Genomic DNA, 22540 nt, shown 5'->3' on the forward strand with positions numbered 1-22540 from the left:
GCGCGGGCAGCCTTACTAGTTAAACATTAAACTGTTAATCCTCACCGCTGAAGAGACGCCACGTGCAACTCAGGCGAGCGGCCAACCGACGAGCGTTCTTCCCTAGCGCCCGAGACCAGTATTTCTTCCCACTCCCGCACGCATCAGGTTGCCACTTTTTCCGTCTCCGTTACGCGCTGAGAAGAGAGCAGGAGGCGAGAGACTCCCGACACCTGAGCTTGGCCACCCGCGCACACAACCGCGACGTTTCCCGATTCCACCACCACCTGCTGTTCTTCCCCTTTGGCTCACTCTTATAACTGGTACCAAACGGTCCAAGAAGCCAATTGCGAGTCAGGAAGCGCAACGAGCCGACTCCGGCCACTTGCCTACCTCTCCTGAGCTGCTAGATCTGGAGAAGGAGAACCATCCGGATCCAGCTGAGGCGTGCAAGCTTCGTGCTTCGCCGAGGGTTAATTAGCCGCCGCCGGCCGAGCTCGATCCAGCTTCTGCGGAAAGTCTGCAGCTTGTCTTGGTCCCAATTTGCCAGCTACTTTTGGTCCGTTCCAAGGAGCAAACATGGCAGCGGCCACTTCTGCTTCTACTATGTCCCTGCTCCCGATCTCCCAGCTCAAGCAGCAGCAGGGGCACGCCGCGGGCGCGGTGGTCGAGTTCCGGCGGCGGTCCCGGGACGCGCGGCGGAGGCGATACGTCGTGCCGGTACGCAATTTTCACCTGATCTCCCGTGCGACTTGCTCGTTTTCTTTTGTTTGGGGCGTTGTGAGCTGATGAGTCAGCAGGGGCTGGTGCGGTGCTCTGTCTCCAGACGGCGAGGCTGTTCGGGCCGGCGATCTTCGAGGCGTCGAAGCTGAAGGTGCTGTTCCTGGGCGTGGACGAGGAGAAAGAGAAGCACGGGCACCCGGCCGGGAAGCCGCTGCTGCCGCGGACGTACACGTTGACGCACAGCGACGTGACGGCCAGCCTCACGCTCGCCGTCTCCCACACCATCAACCGCGCGCAGCTGCAGGGGTGGTACAACCGGCTGCAGCGCGACGAGGTGGTGGCCGAGTGGAAGAAGGTGCGGGGCAGGATGTCGCTGCACGTCCACTGCCACATCTCCGGCGGGCACTTCCTCCTCGACCTCATCGCCGGCCTCCGGTACTACATCTTCCGCAAGGAGCTCCCCGTGGTACGTGATGCCGATGGAACCACATGTACTGTGCAATTATTCGTTTCTCGAATTATGATTGGTGGGCGAGACCCCACGCCGACGCGGCAGCACTGTCTGACACGATCTGCATCCTGTCGTCCTCGTTTGTCCCGTCCACGATTTGAACATGCATGATAGCGGTAGAAACTTCAGCTAGGGTGCGTTTGGTTGTATGCTTAGAAACTTCAGATAGTGGTAGAAACTTTAGCTTGGTTTGAAGCTATCTGTTTGGTATGATTAAAAAGAGATATTGCTTGATTGTTTGTATAAAGATATATTATATGAGAGAAAATATACAAATAAATATTATCATAATATTTATTTTATGTCATTATACTATAGTCATTAATTTATCTTATTAAGTCTTAATATTTTTAAAATACATTAATATCACTTAATATACACTAATCATATACTAATAATATCATTAGCTGAGCATGCATCCAGTGAGTCTGGCTCTGCAGGAACGTATTTGCATCCAGAGCCAGCATGAGTGCATATATTTGCATCATGAGAGGCAGACTGCTCACCAGCCTGAGTGCATATATTTGCTGCTCACCAGAACTGTTCGATCCTAGTGCGATAAAAAAAAAAGGAAAGAAGAAGAGCTCCACGTAAAATGGGGAGATATTAGGTTGTGGTTAATTACACTTAAGAAAAATGGAACAAAATAATCACAGTTAATAAAAAGACGCCATTATTATGCAGCTTATGTTGAGTCACGATATTTAATCAGTCATTTGTACTCTGCTTTAGTCTCTGATACTGTTGAAGCAAGAAATAATTATAGGTTCTCTTTGTAAAGAAGGGATTAGGATGAATATTCCTAGGATTTAGAACAATTTTTGAACTATCCTGAGAAATTTTATAGCAAGCTACCTCCGGACCCTTGTCTTATTTTGTTGGTTCAGCAGTTTAGTAGTCAGTCGGTCGCTCAGGGTGTTTACCTCGCCACTCTGCTTTGCTGCGCAGGTTCTGAAGGCTTTCGTGCACGGCGACGGCGACCTGTTCAGCCGGCACCCGGAGTTGGAGGAGGCCAGCGTGTGGGTCTACTTCCACTCCAACCTCCCCCGCTTCAACCGCGTCGAGTGCTGGGGCCCTCTCCGCGACGCCGCCGCACCCGCCGAGGACGACTCCACCGCGCCGGCCGCGGGGTCCGAGGAGGGTCAGATGCCCGCGGGCGAGTGGCCGCGGCGGTGCCCCGAGCAGTGCGAGTGCTGCTTCCCGCCCCACAGCCTCATCCCCTGGCCGAACGAGCACGACATGGCCGCCGCCGACGCCCCCACCACCGGCCAGACGCAGCAGTGACACTGCCACGTACGCCGACGACGCTACGTAAATCGTCGTAGACTAGCGAGTTGTTTGGTTGGGTAGCTGCAAACGCATGCATGCAGTGGCGCCAAAACCGACCTGCATGCCCGCGTTATTCTTTAGTTGGTAGCTTAGCTTAGCTCAGCCTCAGCTCAGCTATACTCCCACAAACCTAGCTTTCAAAATAGCTTAGCCGAGGGCAGGGGAAAAAGAACGTGGTGGTCTTGTAAATAGAATGGAGTTCTAGATGGCAAAGAACGATGTACATGTACGTACGTACATCTTGCTTCAAGATGCATGCATGGCAAGTTTCAGGGCAGGCAAGTTTCATCTTTACAGTACTCTACACTTGAACTGGACTGGACTAGATTTGTATAGTGAAATGATACTTGTAGATTAAACCATTTAATTATTTTATCTAATTATATTATGTCCTGAGATATAAGTTATGCATGCACGTCTCTGTCAGACGATGTCAAGATGCTTCTCAAGTCTGGAAGTGGGAGGAGAAAGTCGTTGCGAGTTTGGTAGTTGTTGATCTCAAAATGCGCCTTCCCCAGGGGTCTGGAGTTACGGCCGGTAGCTTTCGCGATTGCGTACCGGCTTGATGAAGCTGGCTCTGGAGTGTTAGAGTTTGTGTTAATTCGGTTTGTACAGATACAGGAAATCAGTTTGTTTTGGTAGTTAGAGATAATCTTGGCATGATCTGATTGTATAGACTTTAGAAATAGATATTGTACTTCTTTCAAATTGATCTCCTGTATATCTCGCATGATCTATATATGCCGCCGCAGGGGCTTTTTCCATCCTATATTAACATTCAGAGCGGCCTGGAGGGTTAACGCTTCACAATTTCTTTCATGGAATCAGGGCCTATCTCCTCTAATACATCAATGTTGAATTCATCTATTTCTTCTTCTCTTGCGCCTGCCGTCATGCCTGGCTCATCGCTCGGGCTGTTAGTCACCGAGAAGCTGACCAGGGATAATTTTATCCTTTAGAAAGCTAAGTGTTGCCGACGATTAGGGGTGCTCAACTCATTGGATACCTAGATGGTTCTGTCCAGATGCTGCCAACAACAGTTGATGTCACAAGAGACGACAAGACCATCGAAGTTATGGCAAACCCGACGCTCTCTGCCTGGATCGCCCATGACTAGCAAGTGATCAGCTATGTTCTGGCATCACTGTCCAGGGAAGTCCTCGCTCAAGTGGCGACCCTGACTAGCGCCGCTGATGTTTGGAAAGAAATACAAGAGATGTTTACTTCGCAGTCACGTTCAAGGATCATCCATCTACGGTCCAAGCTTACAAGTACGTGCAAGTGTGATATATCTGTGTGAGGAACCATCCAAACAATATTCTAATTAATTATTAGGAGGATCATTATTCATAATCACAATCTCAACGATTAATCAGAATACCATCCCAGTAGTCCCGACACGTATTTTGTGTCTAAGATCGGAACACATGCCTTTCCAACATAAGCAATCATAACCAAGCTTAATAGAGAGCGAGTAATTAAAGTTATATTACAAGTTATTAACCATTTATATGTTTAACAATTTACAGCAAAAGAGATCTAGGAGGATACTAAAACTGATCAACTCATAGTCAAAAGAGAAACTACGCGGTGGAAATAAAAGCTAAAGACAATAAAAAATGGGTGAAATATATGCACTTAGGCTTCACCCAAAAGCGCGATCTCCGAGTAGTTGCCTACTCATTCCCGCCGCCAGCATCAACGAGCGTAAAGTAGCCAAACATCGCCTCATCCTCACTTGTATAACATGTAGAGCAGGTGAGTACGAAGGTACTCGCAAGACTTAATTCATATATGGTACATATAAATAACCCGACTCCAAAGATTATATATTGGTTTATTAGAAAAAAAAAATCACAAGGTTGATTAAAACATATGCGCTGCAACCTAGACACATATGTGTGAGTATCTAAACATAACTAACAACAATACAATTATACCCTGCAATAACCAACTATACATAAATATAAATGGAACCATAGTAATACATCAATAGCTAGTCATCAACATTACCCAACATACCATCCATACCACCATTTCACATTCATAACTCTACGACTGATACAAATGAACATAAGCATGCTCATGACCGAGAGCGCGATATTTTAAAATATTTTTACACCCTACAGCGGATACTCCTAGACCCACATAACTCGAGGACCATACAACTCACGTGTCCACACAGGCCCACACAAGGAGTACTCGTGTCAACATTTTCCAATAAGCCTCAACTATTTGGATCGTGCATCGCTCAGCGCGGAGGTATCTAGAACTACTCTAGGAGCAAACCAGATACCTCTATAAGCCCGCCCGCTCACACCGTCGACGTTCAGACCCAAATAATCACAGATACAAAGGTATTCGGCTCGTCTTACCATTAGATCGGCTTGTGCTGAGTAAGGTAAGTGTTAGAGACAACTGCACCGACGTACAGCCTTAAACGATGCATGCGATCTACGGTGTCCGGGTTCCTCTCCCAAACTGCCCCGAGGACTCCTCCTGAACAGAGAACACCGCTAACATCGCACACATCTCGCCTCATACTCACCACTCATCCAACCATCTCAACATCATAAATGTATTTGTAAACCGTAAGTAAGACCTAAGCTTGTGAACAATGGTTGCACTATCGCTCAACTTCTACCGAGGATCTATGCATTGCTAAGCATTTCGAATACTTTCAAGTTAGACATCAACAATGTTATCAAGACTACAAGGATGAGGATAATTAACAACTCAAAGTAGAGGATATGCAATTTAACATATGTTCTACCTGAATAAGCCTGACACTTGACTCAATACATGCAAACATACATATATTGGAAAAATGGCAGCCTAACTACTTATTATCATCATCTTGAAAGCTGGGTGCATAGTTTATTAATTTAGACTCTCTTCAATTGAACAGAGGGTGCAATATGCTTAGATGCCTGTCTTGCTGCTCTGTTGGTTGTCTGATGCTACCCGCACAAAACTCACAAAAGTGTGGTAGACCGGCGGTCGTTTTTGCTTGCTTGAATTGTCGGATCGACACTCTCTAAAAAAACACAGGTGCAATGCATAAATAAACGAACAATGCAAAAAGGATGCAATATGTATGCTCAAGTAATAGTAGAGCGCTATGACTCAAAAACATCTGAAAAAGATTGCTAAAGGATTAGGGTTTCAAAGTTTGAAACCCTGGATAAGCTAACCTTAGCCTTCATAGGCTGGCGGTCAGACCGGCCTTGGGGTGGTGGTCAGACTCCTGTATAAGTTTTTAACTCGCATTCTCCAGTCCCCAACTGGTGGTCAGACCGGCCGTAGCGACGGTCAGATCGCCAGACCTTTCCGGCAGCGTCTTTGCGATGTCGCCAGCTAGGATTCGGATGAGACCTTCGACAATGAAGGATACCAAAGTGCTCTATAGGACTAGTGAAGTGTTTCTAAATTGATTTAAACATCATTCACTGAGCTAAACTCAAAATAACCCATAGATTGGATCTAGGCTAGGTTGAACTTGGTCCTAAACGACATGAGGGTTGAATCAAGCTCGGAAACAATAGGAAAATGGTAGGGGATAGCTCACCTCAGCTTATGAAAGCTTTCTATTGGATTAAAATGCTTCGGGGAGGCTCTGATTCACAGATCGGCTTCCAGAGTGGTGGCGAAGCTTGCGGTAGATGAACGGGTCTCCGGTAAGGGAGAAGAGAGGGAAAACTTAGGGAAGTCCTCCGAAAAGCTCATGGGAGTTCCCACCTCCGATCTCCGACCTTCGAACGTGATGAGTATAGCTCTCTTTCTCTCTATAGGGTCAAGTGGAGAGAGAGAGTGAGAGAAGAGTGAGAGCAAAAGGAAGTGGTCGATCCACTTAACTTGAGCCTCTGTGTGCTGGCTGTCAAACCGTGAGCTCGAGCGTTCAGACCATGGGAAATCCACGTGGCAGCCCACGTGATGGCACACCTAGTGATCAGACCGCGGGTGACACTAGTCAGACCACGAGGGGGTTCTTTTGCTGAAATTTTTCTAAGTCTCACCTCATCCTCCTCCTTCTATTCTTTTCCTTCTCCAAGGCATGTAGGGATTCTTCAAAGTGCTCTAAACCATCTCTAAGGTGTTTGAGACATGTTTAACTGGCTTTTGATAGACAAACACGTGCAAGAACATGCGATGACGATTATGCATGCCTAATTACGTAATTAGCATTTTAGGACGTGATAGTCTGCTGCTGCATACTTCTCCAAGATGAAGGGTTATGCAGATGAGATGGCCGCCGCTGATAAGTGGATTGATGAAGATGACATCGTGTCTTATATTCTCATGGGACTTGATGCTGAATACAATCCGCTCGTGCAGGCGGGTAAGTGCTAGACTTGGTGCAGTAAGTTTAAGTGATATCTATGCTCAGTTATTGTCCACAGAAGATCGGTTAGAGGCATCAAACTCCCAGTACCAGGTGACTACCAATCAAAGATGGCCAAACAGGTCACTTGGGCTGGCCTGGCACGGGACCGGCTCAGCACGGCCCAAACGGCCCGACTACTGTAAGGGGTCGTGTCGTGCCGACTCGCATGCCTTCCCCTCGGCCCACGGCATAGCCCGTCGGCCACCGTGTTGTGCCAGGCTGGCCCAGGCACGATTGCGGCCCGGCCGCACGGCAGGCCCAATAGGCACGATAGGCATGGCAGGGACAGGGCCACGGGCCCATGTTCGGTTTCTATAGATACAGAAGATCAGTTTGTTTTTGGTAGTTAGAGATAATCTTGGCATGTTCTGATAGTATAGCCTTTAGAGATAGATATTGTACTCCTTTCAAACTGATCTCCTGCCTATCTTGTATGATTTGTATATGCCATGGCGGGGGCTTTTCCAGTCCTATAATAACATGCAGAGCGGCCCAAGAGGGTTCAACGCTTCACAATTTCTTTCATGGAGCTCTCTCTCTCTCTCTCTCTCTCTCTCTCTCTCTCTCTCTCTCTCTCTCTCTCTCCAAGTTCTTGGGTCGTTTAGGGTGAAAGATAAGATCATCTTGCCACTTCGTCATTGCTAGAATCGACAACTTTGTCAACAGTCGTCGTCGATTTGTTAGAATTGCTTGTTGCGTACGTGTTAATAGTTCTGCCATCCTTTTGCTGCTATAATGATTCCTATGCATCTTAGCAACAAATATCAAGAACACCTCTCAAAGAAAAAAAAATAGAACCGAAGATAATACAAGTAGCTATGTTCTTTGGGAAAGAAATATATAATATATATAATAGTGTTACAAACTGGTACTATATATTATTGTGAAGTCTTTTCGATGTAGATGGGCTCATCAATTCTCAATATCCCTTGTCATCCATCTTCTCGTTTGTTATGATGTCCAAATTGGAAATATTTAACTAGGGGATGAATCGTGAAACCAAGAGAAGAGAAATAGAGAATCCAAGCCTACAATTAAATATGTTGTGTTCGTGTGTAGAAAGCCAAGGTTAGTCAGGTTAGTTAGGCACTCATACTCTGTTGTTTAGGTTGTTAGCGGTGACCACGTTCCTAACCGAGCATGGCATGCACATGACCGTGGCAAGCGTGGCTTGCACGAACGTGCACTACGATATCAAATCTCCAATGATCCCCATGTAAACGTCTGCTATAAATGGAGATCACGATCCATGTTGGATGGTGTGCTCATCAATCCATTCTCTCCTTTCAATTCTTTCATGGTATCAGAGCCTAGATCCAATTAACCACTCTTCCTTCCCTTGCCATGGCTAGCACTAAGAGCACCCCGTCTATGACGAACACATGCACCATAGTCGCTGGCTCCACCTATTCTCAAGCTACTCTCTTGCCCACACCATCCTTATATCACATGTAATGTGAAGCTCTCGAGCAACAACTATTTTCTTTGGGCGTCGCAGTTGTTTCCATACATGCGGAGTAAATGTCTCATGGGCTACATTGATGGCACTATTGCCTATCGGAACTCGACGATCACCCAAGCTCTGGAAGGTGGCACCACCCAGATCATCGTCAGCCCAGAGTACAACCTTTGGTGCCAACAAGATCAACTCGTGGTGAGTGTTATCCTCTCTTCTCTCACTGAGGAAGTGCTTGCCACAGTTGTTGGGAGATTGACAACGCATGATGTCTGGTGTGTTTTGGAGAGGACCTTTGCATCCAGCTCCCGAGCATGGATCATGCAAATCAGTATGCAACTAGCGACGATCCAGAAGAAGGACATGGGGGTCGGTGAATACTTCAGCAAGACAAATAACCTCGTTGACACACTTGCAACCGTCGGTAAGCCATTGGAGGACGATGAGCTCATATTGTACATGATGCGCGGACTAGGATCAGAATTTGATCCACTGGTGACGAGCATTACAAGTAGGGCCGATCCAATGACGGTCAACGATGTTTATGCACATATGCTTAGCTTTGCATTGAGGCAAGAACATAACAATACCATTGTGCAAATTTCTTAAGTCAACCAAGTCAGCAGGAACCAGAATTGTGGTGGCGGCAGGAACGACCATGGCTGGGGGTGCAACAATGGTGGTCGGTCTTCTGGACATGGTTGTCGTCAACCCAATCAAGGCGGTGGTGGACCAAGACTTGTGTGCCAGGTCTGCTATCGTGAGGGGCATGATGCATTGTGCTATTATCATTGATTTGATCACTACTATCAAGCTGAAGACTCAAATCGGGTTGCAGCGACAATCACTAACAGTTACTCAATGGATTCAAACTGTTACTTCGACATTGGATCTACGGACCACATCACTAATGCCTTGGAACGCCTGACCACCAAGGAGCGCTACACGGGCAATGATCATGTTCAGGTTGCAAATAGCACAAGGTTGTCCATTACTCATGTTGGAAATCCTTTCATTGTTGTTGCTGCTAGACCTCTTCAGTTAAACAATGTGTTACATGTGCCTAAAATCAACCAACATTTACTCTATGTCCATAAGCTTGCCCTTGACAACAATGCATATGTTGAATCAGAACTTCAACGTACTGCTCAAAGGTAAGTGTGAAGATGGTCTCTACTGTCTCCCAAATAACAGTCCCAGTCAAGCTTTTTCTTCAATCAGAACTTCCAGAGAAACTTGGCATCGTCGGTTGGGACATCCTGCTCCCTCAGTTGTTCATAGGATTCTAGAAAAGAATAAGTCTATTGTAGTCCCAAATAATGAAAATTCTATTTGTGATGCTTGCCAATAAGCAAAGGTTCATCAACTTCCTTTTGCTTCCTCCTCATATGTGTCTTTTAGTCCTTTAGAGCTGGTTCATAGTGATGTTTGGGGACCAACTCATGTGTCAGTCAATGGTTTCAAATACTATGTAAGTTTTGTTGATGACTACAACAGATTCTCTTGAATCTATTTTCTCAAACAAAAGTCTAAAGTTGAATCAGTCTTTTATTAATTCAGAAGCATGTTGAATTGCTGACAGGAAAGAAATTGTGTGCTGTTCAATCTGATTGTGTGTGTGGGGGGGTGAATTTTAGCATTTGCATAAGTATTTCACTAATACTCGCATTACACATCATATTTCCAGCCCACACACACATCAACACTACGTCATAGTAGAGAGGAAGCACATACACGTTGTTGAAACCCATTTAGCCTTGCTAGACCAATCTCAAATGCCACTTCGATTTTGGGATACAACTTTTCATTTTGCATGTTATCTTATCAATAGATTGCCCAGCCGTGTTATACACCATGACACACCTATCCATAAGATTACACGTACTGAACCTGATTAGAAACTCCTGCAAGTCTTTGGATATGCTTGTGAGCTTATAATTCTATAAAGTTATATTTCAGAAGTAAGCAGTGCGTGTTTGTTGGTTATGGTGCAAATCACAAGGGGTATAAGTGTCTGGACAGAAAAACAGACCGTATTTACATATCCCGAGATGTTTTTTTTATGAAAATTTGTTTCCCTTTGCAATCCAACCATAAACACATACAAAATTCACACACACTTCAAACCAACCCACAGTTCTCCCTTATGTTGTCCCCTTGGCTTAATACACTGAATAATTGCTCACTGAATCAATACAATAGTCAGACAGACTGTCTGAAACATGTCTGACAACAGAACAAACACCAGTTCCTACTCCTAGCAGCTCGGCAGTGAATGAATCATCCACTGATAATGGACTTACTAACCCAAAAACTGAACAATCTCCTGGTGGTACATTTGTTTCTGTAGAATCTCTAGGTCAGGCAGACCAATCCTCACTTGCAGCATCAGCTTCAGAATCAATTGTTCAAGCTTCAGGTCAGTTGGAATACAGACCAGCCATCCAATGCGTACATGACTTAGAGACAACATAATCAAGCCAAAGGAATTCAAGGATGGGACTCTCAGATACACAACATATTATCCACAGATCGACAACAAACTTGATTGAACCATCATCACATATTCAAGGTATGCAGCAGTAGGAATGGATGAGGAGTATTCAACATTACTTAGGAATCAAACTTCGACATTTATTCCACCAAAAAAGGGCATTAATTTAGTAGGTGGGTGTTCAAGTTGAAGAGAAAGACACATAGTTCAGTGGATAGATTCAAAGCTAGACTTGTAGCAAAAGAATTTAGATATAGGTTTGGGATTGATTATCTTGATACCCACAGTCTAGTTGTAAAGACTACCGCAGTGAGGATTATCATGTCCCTAAGGCAAATTGACATACAAAATGCCTTCCTACATGGAGTACTACAGGAGAAAATATATATGAAGTAGCCACCTGGTTATTCTGATCCATAAGTTCCTTCAAATTATATCTGCAAGCTCAATAAAGCTTTCTATGGTCTTAAGTATGCTCCTTAAGCTTGGCATTCAAGACAAACCAGAAAACTTCAGGAAATGGGATTTTATTCCTCTAAAATTGATGCCTCTTTGTTCATCTGCATTAAGAATGGACTGACAATATCTATGCTTATTTATGTGGACGACATCATTATTGTGAGTTCATGTTCAACAACTACTGACAGACTTGTTGAAGAATTGACAAAGGAGTTTGAAATCAAGGATTTGGGTGCACTTGAGTATTTTGTGGGCATTGAAGTGAAAAGAAAAACTCTAAAGGACTTATTCTTTCTCAGAAGAGATATGCACAAGATATGCCGAAAAGGGCAAATATGCAGAATTACATACCTATATCCACTCCTATGGCATCAAATAAGAAACTGTCAAACGAAAATGGGATAAGTTTGTTAGATGATGTACAATTCTAGTATAGAAGTATAGTTGGAGGATTGCAATACTTGACAATTACAAGGCCATATCTATCATTCTCTGTCAACAAAGTCTGTCAGTTCATTCAAAGTCCAACATACGCACATTGGGTTGCAGTCAAGAGGATTCTTTGATACATCAAAGCTTCACTTGAACAAGGTCTGAAAATTCAGAAGTCCACAACCAATCTCAGTGCATTCTCTGATGCTGATTGGACAGGGTGTCATGATGATCAATGCTCCACAAGTGGTTTTGTTGCTCTATAGGGGTCAAATCTAGTCTCATAGAGCTCACGCAAGCAACCTACTATTTCACGGTCTAGCACTGAGGCCAAGTATAAAGCCATTGCGAACGTTGCAGCACAACTCGTGTGGATACAATCTTTATTGAAAGAACTCAAGATTTTTCAACACAAGGCTCCAATACTTTGGTGTGACAATCTTGAAGCAACATATCTTACAGCAAATCCGATGTTCCACTCAAGGACTAAACATATTGAAGTCGATTTCTATTTTGTTCGTGAGCAGGTTGCACGCAATACACTAGATGTTCGGTTCAATGCATTGGTTGAGCATGGCGTGTGCAATGCACTTGCCGAGCCTGGCGTGCACATGGCAAGCATGGCGTGCACAAACATGCGCTACAATATTGGATTTTCAACTATCTCCCATGTAAACGTTTGATTTAATTCGAGATCACGATCCATATTGGATCGATACGCTCGCCAATCCATTCTCTCCTTTCAATTCTTTCACGTCTAAGGCAAAGAGCTACGTGATGGTATACATCACCCGATATAGATATAACAAGAGGGGTATTTTTTTGTTCTATTATATAAAAAATAATCTGTATTTTTGGGAGAAAAGTAGTATATCTGTATGTTTATTTTTCCCTTTTATGAGAGGAAGCACATCTGCATACATTTTCTTTTCGACGAACATCTGATTTTTTTTTTTTATGGAATGCATGTTATACTTTTTTTCTTCTAGAGGAGCACATCTGCTTTTTTTTTTAAGAGAGAAGTGCACATCTGCAGAACTTTTTTTAAGGAAAACATCTACAGAACTGGAGATTCCGAACGTGCGAACCACAGAAGTCACAGGGCCCAGGAAGCCGGCTAGCCGTCACCTAATACTTTCCAGTCATCCGAGTTTTTTATTTTTATATGTGGAAAATAAAAAATTGCAAAAAATAGGCTTTGTTTGAAAAAACAGGTTGCTGTCGTGCTTACAACGTGCGACAATAATATTGTTCTGTAATTTTTTCAAACAGGCGTTTATTTTTATAGTTTTTATTTTCGAAATATATATATAAATCCCAGTCATCGCATCGAGCGCCACGCGTCGGCCCATGCACGCCTCCTGGGCACTAAATGGACCTTCCGTTCGAAGCAGAGTCCAGCCCAAATCCCACAAAAATCAAACCCCACGAGCCGCGGCCCGTCGATTCGGCATTGGGTGCTTTGCTTGCCGTTCCGTTCCGTTCCTGGCTTCCTCACCTCATCACACCACTCCCCACTCTCCCAAGGAAGCGAGGCGTACGCGCCTCGCCCCGCCCTCCGGCGAGCCCGCCGCCGACGGATCGGATCAGATCCGGAGCCCGCCTCGCCGAGCCGCCGATGCCGACGCCGAAGCAGCGGCTCCCGTACTCCGCCGCTGGCGGAGGCGGGGGGAGGCGCGCCGCCTCCTGCGTGCTGCCCCCCGCGGTGGTCCTCGTGTTCCTCTTCGTGATCGCGCCGTCGCTATTCTTCGTCGCGCGCAATGGCGGGCACGTACACGTCGCCTCCGGTCTGATTCGCATCCCCTCCCTTAGCCCCTGATGCGTGGCGCCGTGAACTGTTTAATTCCGGGGTTACGTTGCACGATGAGCCCCTAGATTGGGCAGAGTTTGGTTAAATTTATCTAGCTTGAGGGTTTGATGAGCTTTACAGCGTCAGTGAGACGTGGGCTAGTTGGAGAATGGAATCTATGTAGTTTCGGGTCATTTAGGGATTGTTATTTGGTAATCGGTGTGCTGTGGCTAGGTTTTGTTTGTTTGGATGGGAATTGTGTCGGTGGAGCACGATTCTCTGTAGCGGAGGATGTTATAATCCATTGATTGTGGAATTTGTTCTCCTGTCACTTGGTGTTACATTTTGCCGTTGCTAGGTTGGATGTATTATAGAGGGTGAAAATAGGATGCTTTTGTAGTCTTATACAAGCTAAAGTTTCATACATATGACATTGTAGTGCCCCACAAAACTATAGGCATTCGGGCAAGTGCAAACAAAACTGTCTAATGGGTTATGAACTCATCATGAGCATGCTGAACAACCTTAAGGCGTTACATTGGCTGAAATGAAGTATTGTTGACGAAATAAACATTATATAAAATTTGAAATCATGTCGTTGTTAGCTGTGAGAATTCTGTTCTATTTGAATACACTGTTTACTGATTTGAGATAGATAAGAGGTGATATATTTTGGTTACCTGCAGATCCCGAGGGTTGGAATGGCGATCAGGTATCCATTCTGAAAGGATTTCTATTGCTTTACTAGCCAAGTTTTTGAGGATTCATCTCACTTCATAAATTTCCCTGTAGGCAGCACAGGCAATGAAGAACCTGGAACCTATTTTGTCTAAGGAGGTCAGAACATCTTGCAAATCAGTAGTGCAATTTTCTGATATCCCTTACTTTCTTCCGTGCTATACTTTAATTCTTTTTGACATTAAACATGATGCTTAGGTTGAATCACCTTCAATGCTGACTTCTCCAACCATACTATAATACCAAGCCCTGATGTTTCTGTTTTAAAATTATGTGCGCGTAGCTTATGCGCCAAACTGTGTGGTGTATCAGTTGATAACCCATGTCAGAATGTGGTGACAAACCATATCATTATAGTCATTTAACTTCTTTCTGTTTTTTCTAGGCAACTATTGTTGTTTCCCTGTCTCATGTAATCTATTATGCCTTATAGTTCCCATGACTTTGCTTATTACCCACTGTGTAGTGTTGCAGTCTGTATATTGCATGTTGTGGTAATTTATTAACTTTTATTTATCATGTTGATCGCATATAAACAGTCATGAATCTTTTCGCATTTCCTGAACTTCTTTGTATTTTTGCATCCTTTGGTCTTCAGGTGATTGAAGCTATAGCTGCTAATCAACAAGAAGCAGGCTCATTGAGTCTTGATTTCTTTAGGAATCATGCATCTCTCTCTTGGAAAACTGACGATCTAGTCAATGAGAAGAGCATGGATGTTGATGACAAGGCTAAAGCTGAAAACAGTGCTGCAGAACATGGTTTACCAACAAATAAATCACCAAAAGATGATCCTGGTACCAACATAAGTGTGAAATTCAAAAGCCTTTTTACATCTTTTGATTAGGTACACCAGAAAATAAAGTGCTTCTCAATGCAGATGAACATCAAGTTGACACAGCAGCAAAAATAGCTCGAAGGGTAAAAGTACTAGCCTTGTATACATATTGCCTTTTTCTGGTCTATGTTTCTATGCATTTCTTACATCTTTTTTACTTCCCTGGATAATGTAGAAACTAAGGGAGAAAAGGCGGGAGAAAAGAGCAATGCATTTGGTTCGCAAATATGATGAAGCACATGTTAAGCTAGAGAATGCAGCTATTGAGCGATCAAAGGCCGTTGATTCTGCTGTGCTTGGGAAATACAGCATATGGAGAAAAGAGAATGAGAATGAGAATTCAGACTCAACAGTTAGGTTGATGAGGGACCAAATCATTATGGCTCGTGTCTATTCTGCGCTTGCTAAATCAAAGAACAAGAATGATTTATATCAAGAACTGCAGACCCGAATCAAGGAAAGCCATTGGGCTGTTGGAGAGGCTACTGCTGATGCTGACCTGCATCACAGGTGCACATCTATTTCACCCTTTTTTATCTTATTCTAGAAAAAAAGTCCTTTTCTTACTTTGTTCTTCTTTTTTCACAAACCATCTCCTTTGCAGCGCACCTGAGAAAATCAGAGCAATGGGCCAAGTTTTATCAAAGGCTAGAGAAGAAGTGTATGATTGTAAGGCGATAACTCAGAGACTAAGAGCTACACTTCAGTCAGCAGATGAACAGGTCAGGAGCTTGAAGAAGCAGAGTACATTTCTTAGCCAGTTGGCTGCAAAGACAATACCAAACAGCATTCACTGCTTGTCTATGCGTTTAACAATTGATTACTACCTTCTCCCTCTGGACAAACGCAAATTCCCAAGGAGTAAAAATTTAGAAAATCCAAATCTCTACCACTACGCACTTTTCTCAGACAACGTCTTGGCAGCCTCTGTTGTTGTGAATTCAACCATCATGAATGCCAAGGTAATTTGCATCTCATTTTAATCGATTGCACTCTTTTACAGTATTGGTTTCTAATGGTGATGCTTGACGTTTGATATGACTTCTTCAGGAGCCAGAGAAACATGTTTTCCATCTTGTGACTGATAAGTTGAACTTTGGAGCCATGAACATGTGGTTTCTGGTGAATGCACCTGGCAAAGCCACCATCCATGTTGAGAATGTGGACGAATTTAAGTGGTTGAACTCATCATACTGTCCTGTGTTGCGGCAACTTGAGTCTGCTGCCATGAAAGAGTATTATTTCAAAGCTGATCGTCCCACCACTCTTTCAGCAGGTTCATCAAACCTAAAGTATCGGAACCCCAAGTACCTCTCTATGCTGAACCACTTGAGATTCTATCTCCCAGAGGTCTATCCAAAGTTGGATAAGATACTTTTCCTCGATGACGACATAGTTGTGCAGAAAGATTTGACAGGCTTGTGGGATGTTGATCTTAATGGAAAGGTCAATGGCGCTGTGGAGACCTGTGGGGAGAGTTTCCACCGTTTTGACAAGTATCTTAATTTTTCAAATCCACATATTGCTCGGAATTTTGATCCGAATGCTTGTGGCTGGGCTTACGGGATGAACATCTTTGACCTGAAGGAGTGGGAGAGGAAAGATATTACCGGGATCTATCACAAATGGCAAAACTTGGTGAGATTTCTACTCTTGTTACTGAATTGCATTGATTTACAAAAAGAAACTGTTGCGCAAATTAGTATGTTCTTAGTTTAAACACTTCATATCTCACATAATCATTTCTGTTTTGTTAGAACGAAGACAGAGTTCTTTGGAAGCTCGGGACGCTTCCACCTGGCCTCTTGACCTTCTACAAGTTGACGCATCCTCTGGACAAGTCGTGGCATGTTCTTGGATTAGGATACAACCCAAGCATAGACCGTTCAGAGATAGATAATGCTGCTGTTGTTCATTACAATGGGAACATGAAGCCATGGTTGGAGCTAGCGATGACAAAGTACCGACCGTATTGGACAAAGTATATCAAGTATGATCACCCTTATATCCGTGGATGCGACTTGAGTGAGTAGATAGACGTAATGGAAAACTGATGGAGGGTGACCCAGCTAAATAGAAGTGTTCCACTGCCATGTCCTGCGGTACGTTCTTTGATTCAGCAAAGTAGTGCTACGAGCAATTAATTGCATTCGCCCTGAGAAATTTGCTGATGGATGTTCTAACCAGCGATGTATTATAGCTAGCAGTTTTTTTAATTCAATTAATGTGCAGTTATGTTTCACCGTCAAAATTATCAGGAGAAAGCTGTTAAAAATGTGTTTCGGGGTTTGATGTTGCGTTCTGCTTAGAGGTGTGTCTAGACTCTAGAGAACTGCGAGTTGTTGGAATTACATCGACTTACGTATCAGATGACTTAAAGTACAAGCCAAAGTCAAATTCATGAATTGTATGGATTACAATCTTAGTGGTGACTAGTCTAAATCTTTTTTTCTCGGCAATCTTAAGAAAAGCTGGTATCAGCTGAGATGATTTATGAAGCTGCCTGCTACTTCTGTGATTCTTCTGGTCCTGCGTGTTGCTCAATGGAGCGCAGGAACCACCGGCGAGGCCTAGCCAAAGCGTGCTTACATTACCGCTGTGATCACTGACCAAGGCCGCCGGCTCCTTGTAGAAGGTCACGGCACCGGCCGCACAAGCAGCTGCTCTCGGCCGGCTCCTCTTCGTCGCCAGTTTCAACTAGCGGCTTCCCACCTCCAAGTTCAGGGCTCTGCAATGCTGCTCCTGACCCTGTGAGCGTATAGGCCGCCGGCGTCCTGCAGCAGCACCCGCCCATCTCTCCGTTTGCCGTTCCAAGGCGTGTGCAGTGCGGCAGCGGGAGACGCTGCCCACCCGCCCGTGAGGCAGCGTCCAACGTGACGCACCTAGCCCCAGGCACTACGCCAAAGGAACCGTCGACACGGGCTCAACGTAGCCGAATGTGCGGACAACGTCCCGCCCTCCTCCGCATGCCGGGCTATCGGCTCGAGCCTTTTCCCCGTGGTGATCAACCCTCTCACCGTCGCTCTTCTTCAGCCGGTCACGGTAACACGGTAGTGCTATAATGCCCATGATCGGGACTACCGACTCCCTCTTGACGCGCGCACGGTCCCCGCCTCCACGACACGGAGCAGCTGCGTCGGCCGGCGTCTTCGCGCCGCCCCTGCATCGAGATGAGCCTTCGACCAGCACCTTCTCCCCGGCGTGCTCGACCCTCGTCACTCCGCTCCCCTTGATCCTGTGCGCGTACAACGCCCCGTCCTCCCCCTGCAGCAGCAGGTGTTCCCGGTGCACGGCGTGCGGCCCCGGCACGTGCCGCAGCAGGCGACGCAGCTGCACGACGCACGGGCGGGCCCACCGCCCGTCCTCGCCGAGGCGCCACATGCCCATGTTGTCGTTGGACGCGTCGAATGGCTTGCCCGATGTCGGGTCGTGCCTCGGGCTGGTGATCACGCACGGCCTCGCGTCCGCGTCCATCAGCCGGCAGTAGAGCGGCCTCTGTTGGCCGTCGAACGGCGGGAGCTCGACCGACGTGATCACCTCTTCGCTCAGATCAAAGCGAACGAGCCTGGTCATGGCCACCTTGTAATGCGTGAGCCAGTACACTGCGCCGTCGCCGTAGACGGTGCCGCCCGTGGACAGGCAGCACGCGGCACCAGGTGCACGTACGGGCCTCCAGTACTTGCCCCCTACCCTGAGCACGTACACCACCCCCTTCCCCGTGGAAGCGGAACTCGCGCTCTTGTAGTCACTGGGGAGGTGCACGATCTTGTGCCTCCTCGTGGTCGCGTCGAAGCCGAGGCAGTACGCGCGGGGGTCGTGCCGCGTGCTCGTGCACGGCGGCGGCGGCAGGTCGAGCGACTCGCCGGTGACGGGGTTGGAGACCTGGACGGCGCCGCGGCGGACGTCGAGGAGGCAGAGCAGGCCGCCGCACGCGCCGATCATGTCAACAGAGGTGCCCGCCGTGAATTTGGACGTGACCGCCCACTTCTTGTCGAGCACGAGGCCGCGGCCGGGGCGCGGCTTGTTACCACCCAGTACCGGAGGGAAGAACACGACCGTGTGCGTCGGCGCCGTTTGGTCACGATGGGGCGCACGGCCCTCGCCGCCGGGGCCGGCGTCAGCGTCATCGTGCGGCGCTGCCAATCGGCGGGGGGAACCGTGCGGGCTGGGCGCTGGGGCTTGCGGCATCAACCGTAGCAAGCTACCAATGTCGTTCGAGGCGTGCGTGGTTGGGAACATATTGGCGCGGACGGGGCTCGTGTGCCGAGTCGGAATCGAAGCCGAGTTGCACGTTTGGGTGCCGACGACGACGAGACCAGGAGGCTTTGGTTCTCCGACTCCGCAGGAGCCGATTTTATGTCGGAGAAAGGCAGTACGTGTGCGTGTGGTATATGCGGTGTAGCAGGAGATGTCGTACGTGTGTGGTATTGCGGTGTAGCAGGAGGTCATGGTACCATGACTGGGGAAAATTCTACTACGGCATGCTTACGAGCTCTAGTTTATTAGTATCATTTATTTATATTAAGATTTGTAAAAAATTATAGGATATAAAAGAGAATTAATAAATAGATAAGTACTGAATTAAAGAGATAACAGTTAAGATAGATCGTACCTACGTAAAAACATACGAAGTTACATACGAAGTTCATCCTTTAGCTTTCCCACATGTCACATGAGTACACGACCCAACCGTAGTCTACACGGTTTCTGATTATTTTTAGAAAATCAACAGTCAGAGCGTCATGTTCCCTCTTAAAGAAAAATGCCTGTTTCTTTTGCTTACACGCAACGAAGAGAGTAATGTTAATGCTAAAATATACAGCGCTTTATGATATGCGTCAGTCACTATGCGAAGAGCGATATTTTTTTACAGAGAGGTCTTCACTTGCTTTTATTGAAAATGAATAAGAGTCTTAGCTAAGCTTTCCGAATATCCCGCTAGAATCCGAAACTTTAGCTAGGTTTACACTGCAAAAGGATTCAGATTTTTTTTTCTCAAACATGCGTAATTAATAAATCTCAGAACAGGACTACCAACGACTAAAGCTAGATTCTACATCTTTAGTTTGTCGAATCTTGAGGAAATCGGCAAACCATGTCTTCGTCTTCAACAACATTTCATCTAGTTGAGCCTGTTTGGGTGCACAAAAAAGTGTTCTCCATTTCTGCACGAAGAAGAAAATTTTGTGTAACAGGTCAGAAGGAGTTCGTATGAACTTTTTTCTCGATGGTCATGTTGTTCCTGACTTTCAGATTGACCAAGCAGTTACAGCCTGGCAAAACACCCCCAAATTATAACCTTTCCGAACTTTAAACTACATAATCAAATATTTCAGACTTAAACTTTAAATACTCAGACATTTGGCCCATATGATGGTATCGGATGTCAGTTGCCTTGTTGTAAGATCTATATCCTCTACAGAAGAGAGGCTGTTTGCATGGGAATTTTAATGTCATATTCTGAAATTTCCCCTGCTTGCATAGTGCTTTTGAGTCCTATGTATAGTATTTTGCAGTAGTGATGTAGCGATTCTTTTGTCCGAAGGAAAAGTTGGGACGATTATACTGTTCATTCTATTGCAAGGACCGTTTTTGAGCACATTGATTTGGATCGTCCGCTACTTATCGGACTATGGGGATGCAAAACATTCACTATGCACCAGAGGATCTGCTTCCTTGTTGCATCTGAGAACTAAGTAATGGTTGGTGCTTGTTCTGTTTTATGTATAGTCTTCTCTTCTTGTTTAGGATAACATGCATGTAAGAGTGAGATTGTTTATGCAGCCTGAATGAGGAATCTTGAGTTCAAATATGTGCATTTTACATAGAGACACTAGACGATGACCAGTGAGCAAGCTACCTGACATAAGAAAACTAAACTTCGGCTCTGCACTCTGTAGACGTCTGTTGCTTCTCCTATACTCTGTAGATGTGGTTCGTTTTTTTTTTTTTTCCTTCCGAGGTATCAAGAGGTTTATTGGCAAATCTCACAACGAGCTTTTCATGGATTTCATCGACCAATGTAGGGTTTTCTTCCTTGAAAGAACGGCATAAGCTCTACCAATTTTATCATAGAAGAAGAAAGATGACTTAGTTTATGAGAAAAATCAAATCTAAAAACCTTACAACAGTAGGGTTAGATAAAAAATCTCTAAAGGGACGGACTGTCAGACAAGCTCTCCATCACGCTCACAACGGTGGTCGGTATTGGCAACAACACTAAGTTCTGAAGTGATCGCTAGTTGTTGGGACAATCTCTAAAGGTACTAGTGCCTCATATGCATGCTTTGGTATCTAAACGCACCTCCAAAAGACGAACTGTCAGACAAGCTCTTCACAACAACACTTGGATTCATGGCATCAAAGGCACCATCACGGTCCAGGTTTTGGAGGAATTCCTTTAGGAGCTTTTGTCCAAGGTGAAATTACATAAGGATGTTGAGAACTCGCACCTCTGGTCTGCTTCCGCCTCGGGTGTGTTCTCTTCCAAATCGGCCTACAGAGCCTTTTTCACGGTAACATTGAGTTTGAACCATGGTCGCGGCTATGGCGATCGTGGGTGCCTCCTCGAGCGAAATTTTTCATCTAGTTGGTGTGACACAACCGGTGTTGGACTGCTGATCGTCTTGCGCGCCAGGGATTGCCTCATCCGTCGAAATGTCCACATTGTGATCAAATGGACGAGATTATCACACACCTTCTTGTCGGCTGTGTTTTCACTTTGCATGTTTGGGTGGAGGTCCTGCAACCAAGTGGCTTAGTTCGGGCAAGGCCAATGAGCCAAAGTTCCATCTCCTTCCGGACCTAGTGGTACAAGGCGACCACGGTGGTGGATACCCATCGACGTAAAGGCTTTCATTCTTTGGTCATGTTGGTGACTTAGCTCCTTTGAAAACATCGCTGTCGATGACATAGGAACCAGGGGTCCCCGAGTCCCGAGGCCAGAACAGCAGAGTGCCATATGGCGCCCTCCCTCGGGGGTTATCTTCCCGAGGTCCGAGAAGACTAAGTTCCGAGAAGAGGGTGCTCGGGGCCATGAACAGTGGTCCCCGAGTACCCGAGTTCCCCGATGACTCGAGAAAACCAAGTACCGGGAAAATGGTGCTCGGGGACCACTGTGCAAGTCCCCCGACGACAAGAAAATCCAAGTTCCGGGAGAGAGTGCTCGGGGTTGCGAACAGTGTCCCCCGAGCACCCGAGTCCCCTAAGGACACAAGAGAAGTCAGTTCCGGGAGAGAATGCTCAGGGCCGTGAACGGTGGCCCCCGAGCACTCGGTTCTCCGAGGACCCGAACAGTCAGTTCCGGGAGAGAGTGCTCGGGGTCGTGAACAGTGGCCCCCGAGTACCCGGTTCCCCGAGGACCAAGAGAGGGCATATCCGGGAGAGAGTGCTCGGGGCTGCGAGCAGT

The 22540-nt window shown here is 45.9% G+C and overlaps 3 protein-coding genes and 2 non-coding genes across 5 annotated transcripts; 4 read left to right on the forward strand and 1 right to left on the reverse strand.

The window, feature by feature from the left end:
* The first annotated feature begins 142 nt into the window (after window positions 1-142).
* LOC133901879 (protein STAY-GREEN, chloroplastic-like) lies at window positions 143-2935 on the forward strand. Its single transcript, XM_062343415.1, has 3 exons — window positions 143-699; window positions 806-1168; window positions 2162-2935. Exons 1-3 carry the CDS (start codon window positions 559-561, stop codon window positions 2495-2497), a joined length of 840 nt encoding a protein of 279 aa, XP_062199399.1. The 5' UTR covers window positions 143-558; the 3' UTR covers window positions 2498-2935.
* Window positions 2936-6801: 3866 nt separating this feature from the next.
* LOC133902608 (small nucleolar RNA Z247) lies at window positions 6802-6941 on the forward strand. Its single transcript, XR_009906933.1, has one exon. It is a non-coding gene; the product is annotated as a small nucleolar RNA Z247 (small nucleolar RNA).
* A 1870-nt stretch (window positions 6942-8811) lies between these two features.
* LOC133902601 (small nucleolar RNA Z247) lies at window positions 8812-8950 on the forward strand. The gene has a single exon (XR_009906927.1). It is a non-coding gene; the product is annotated as a small nucleolar RNA Z247 (small nucleolar RNA).
* A 4308-nt stretch (window positions 8951-13258) lies between these two features.
* LOC133901655 (polygalacturonate 4-alpha-galacturonosyltransferase-like) lies at window positions 13259-17422 on the forward strand. The gene is made up of 9 exons (XM_062343091.1): window positions 13259-13554; window positions 14243-14268; window positions 14349-14393; window positions 14893-15091; window positions 15175-15215; window positions 15308-15642; window positions 15737-16094; window positions 16183-16770; window positions 16890-17422. The coding sequence occupies exons 1-9, from the start codon at window positions 13386-13388 to the stop codon at window positions 17163-17165; spliced, it is 2037 nt and encodes a 678-aa protein (XP_062199075.1). The 5' UTR covers window positions 13259-13385; the 3' UTR covers window positions 17166-17422.
* A 113-nt stretch (window positions 17423-17535) lies between these two features.
* Window positions 17536-19382, reverse strand: LOC133901656 (uncharacterized). Its single transcript, XM_062343092.1, has one exon. It carries the CDS (start codon window positions 19369-19371, stop codon window positions 18028-18030), a length of 1344 nt encoding a protein of 447 aa, XP_062199076.1. The 5' UTR covers window positions 19372-19382; the 3' UTR covers window positions 17536-18027.
* Between the last annotated feature and the right edge of the window lie 3158 nt (window positions 19383-22540).

The sequence above is a fragment of the Phragmites australis genome, chromosome 20 (genome assembly GCF_958298935.1).
Source record: "Phragmites australis chromosome 20, lpPhrAust1.1, whole genome shotgun sequence".
NCBI classification, from domain to species: Eukaryota; Viridiplantae; Streptophyta; class Magnoliopsida; order Poales; family Poaceae; genus Phragmites; species Phragmites australis.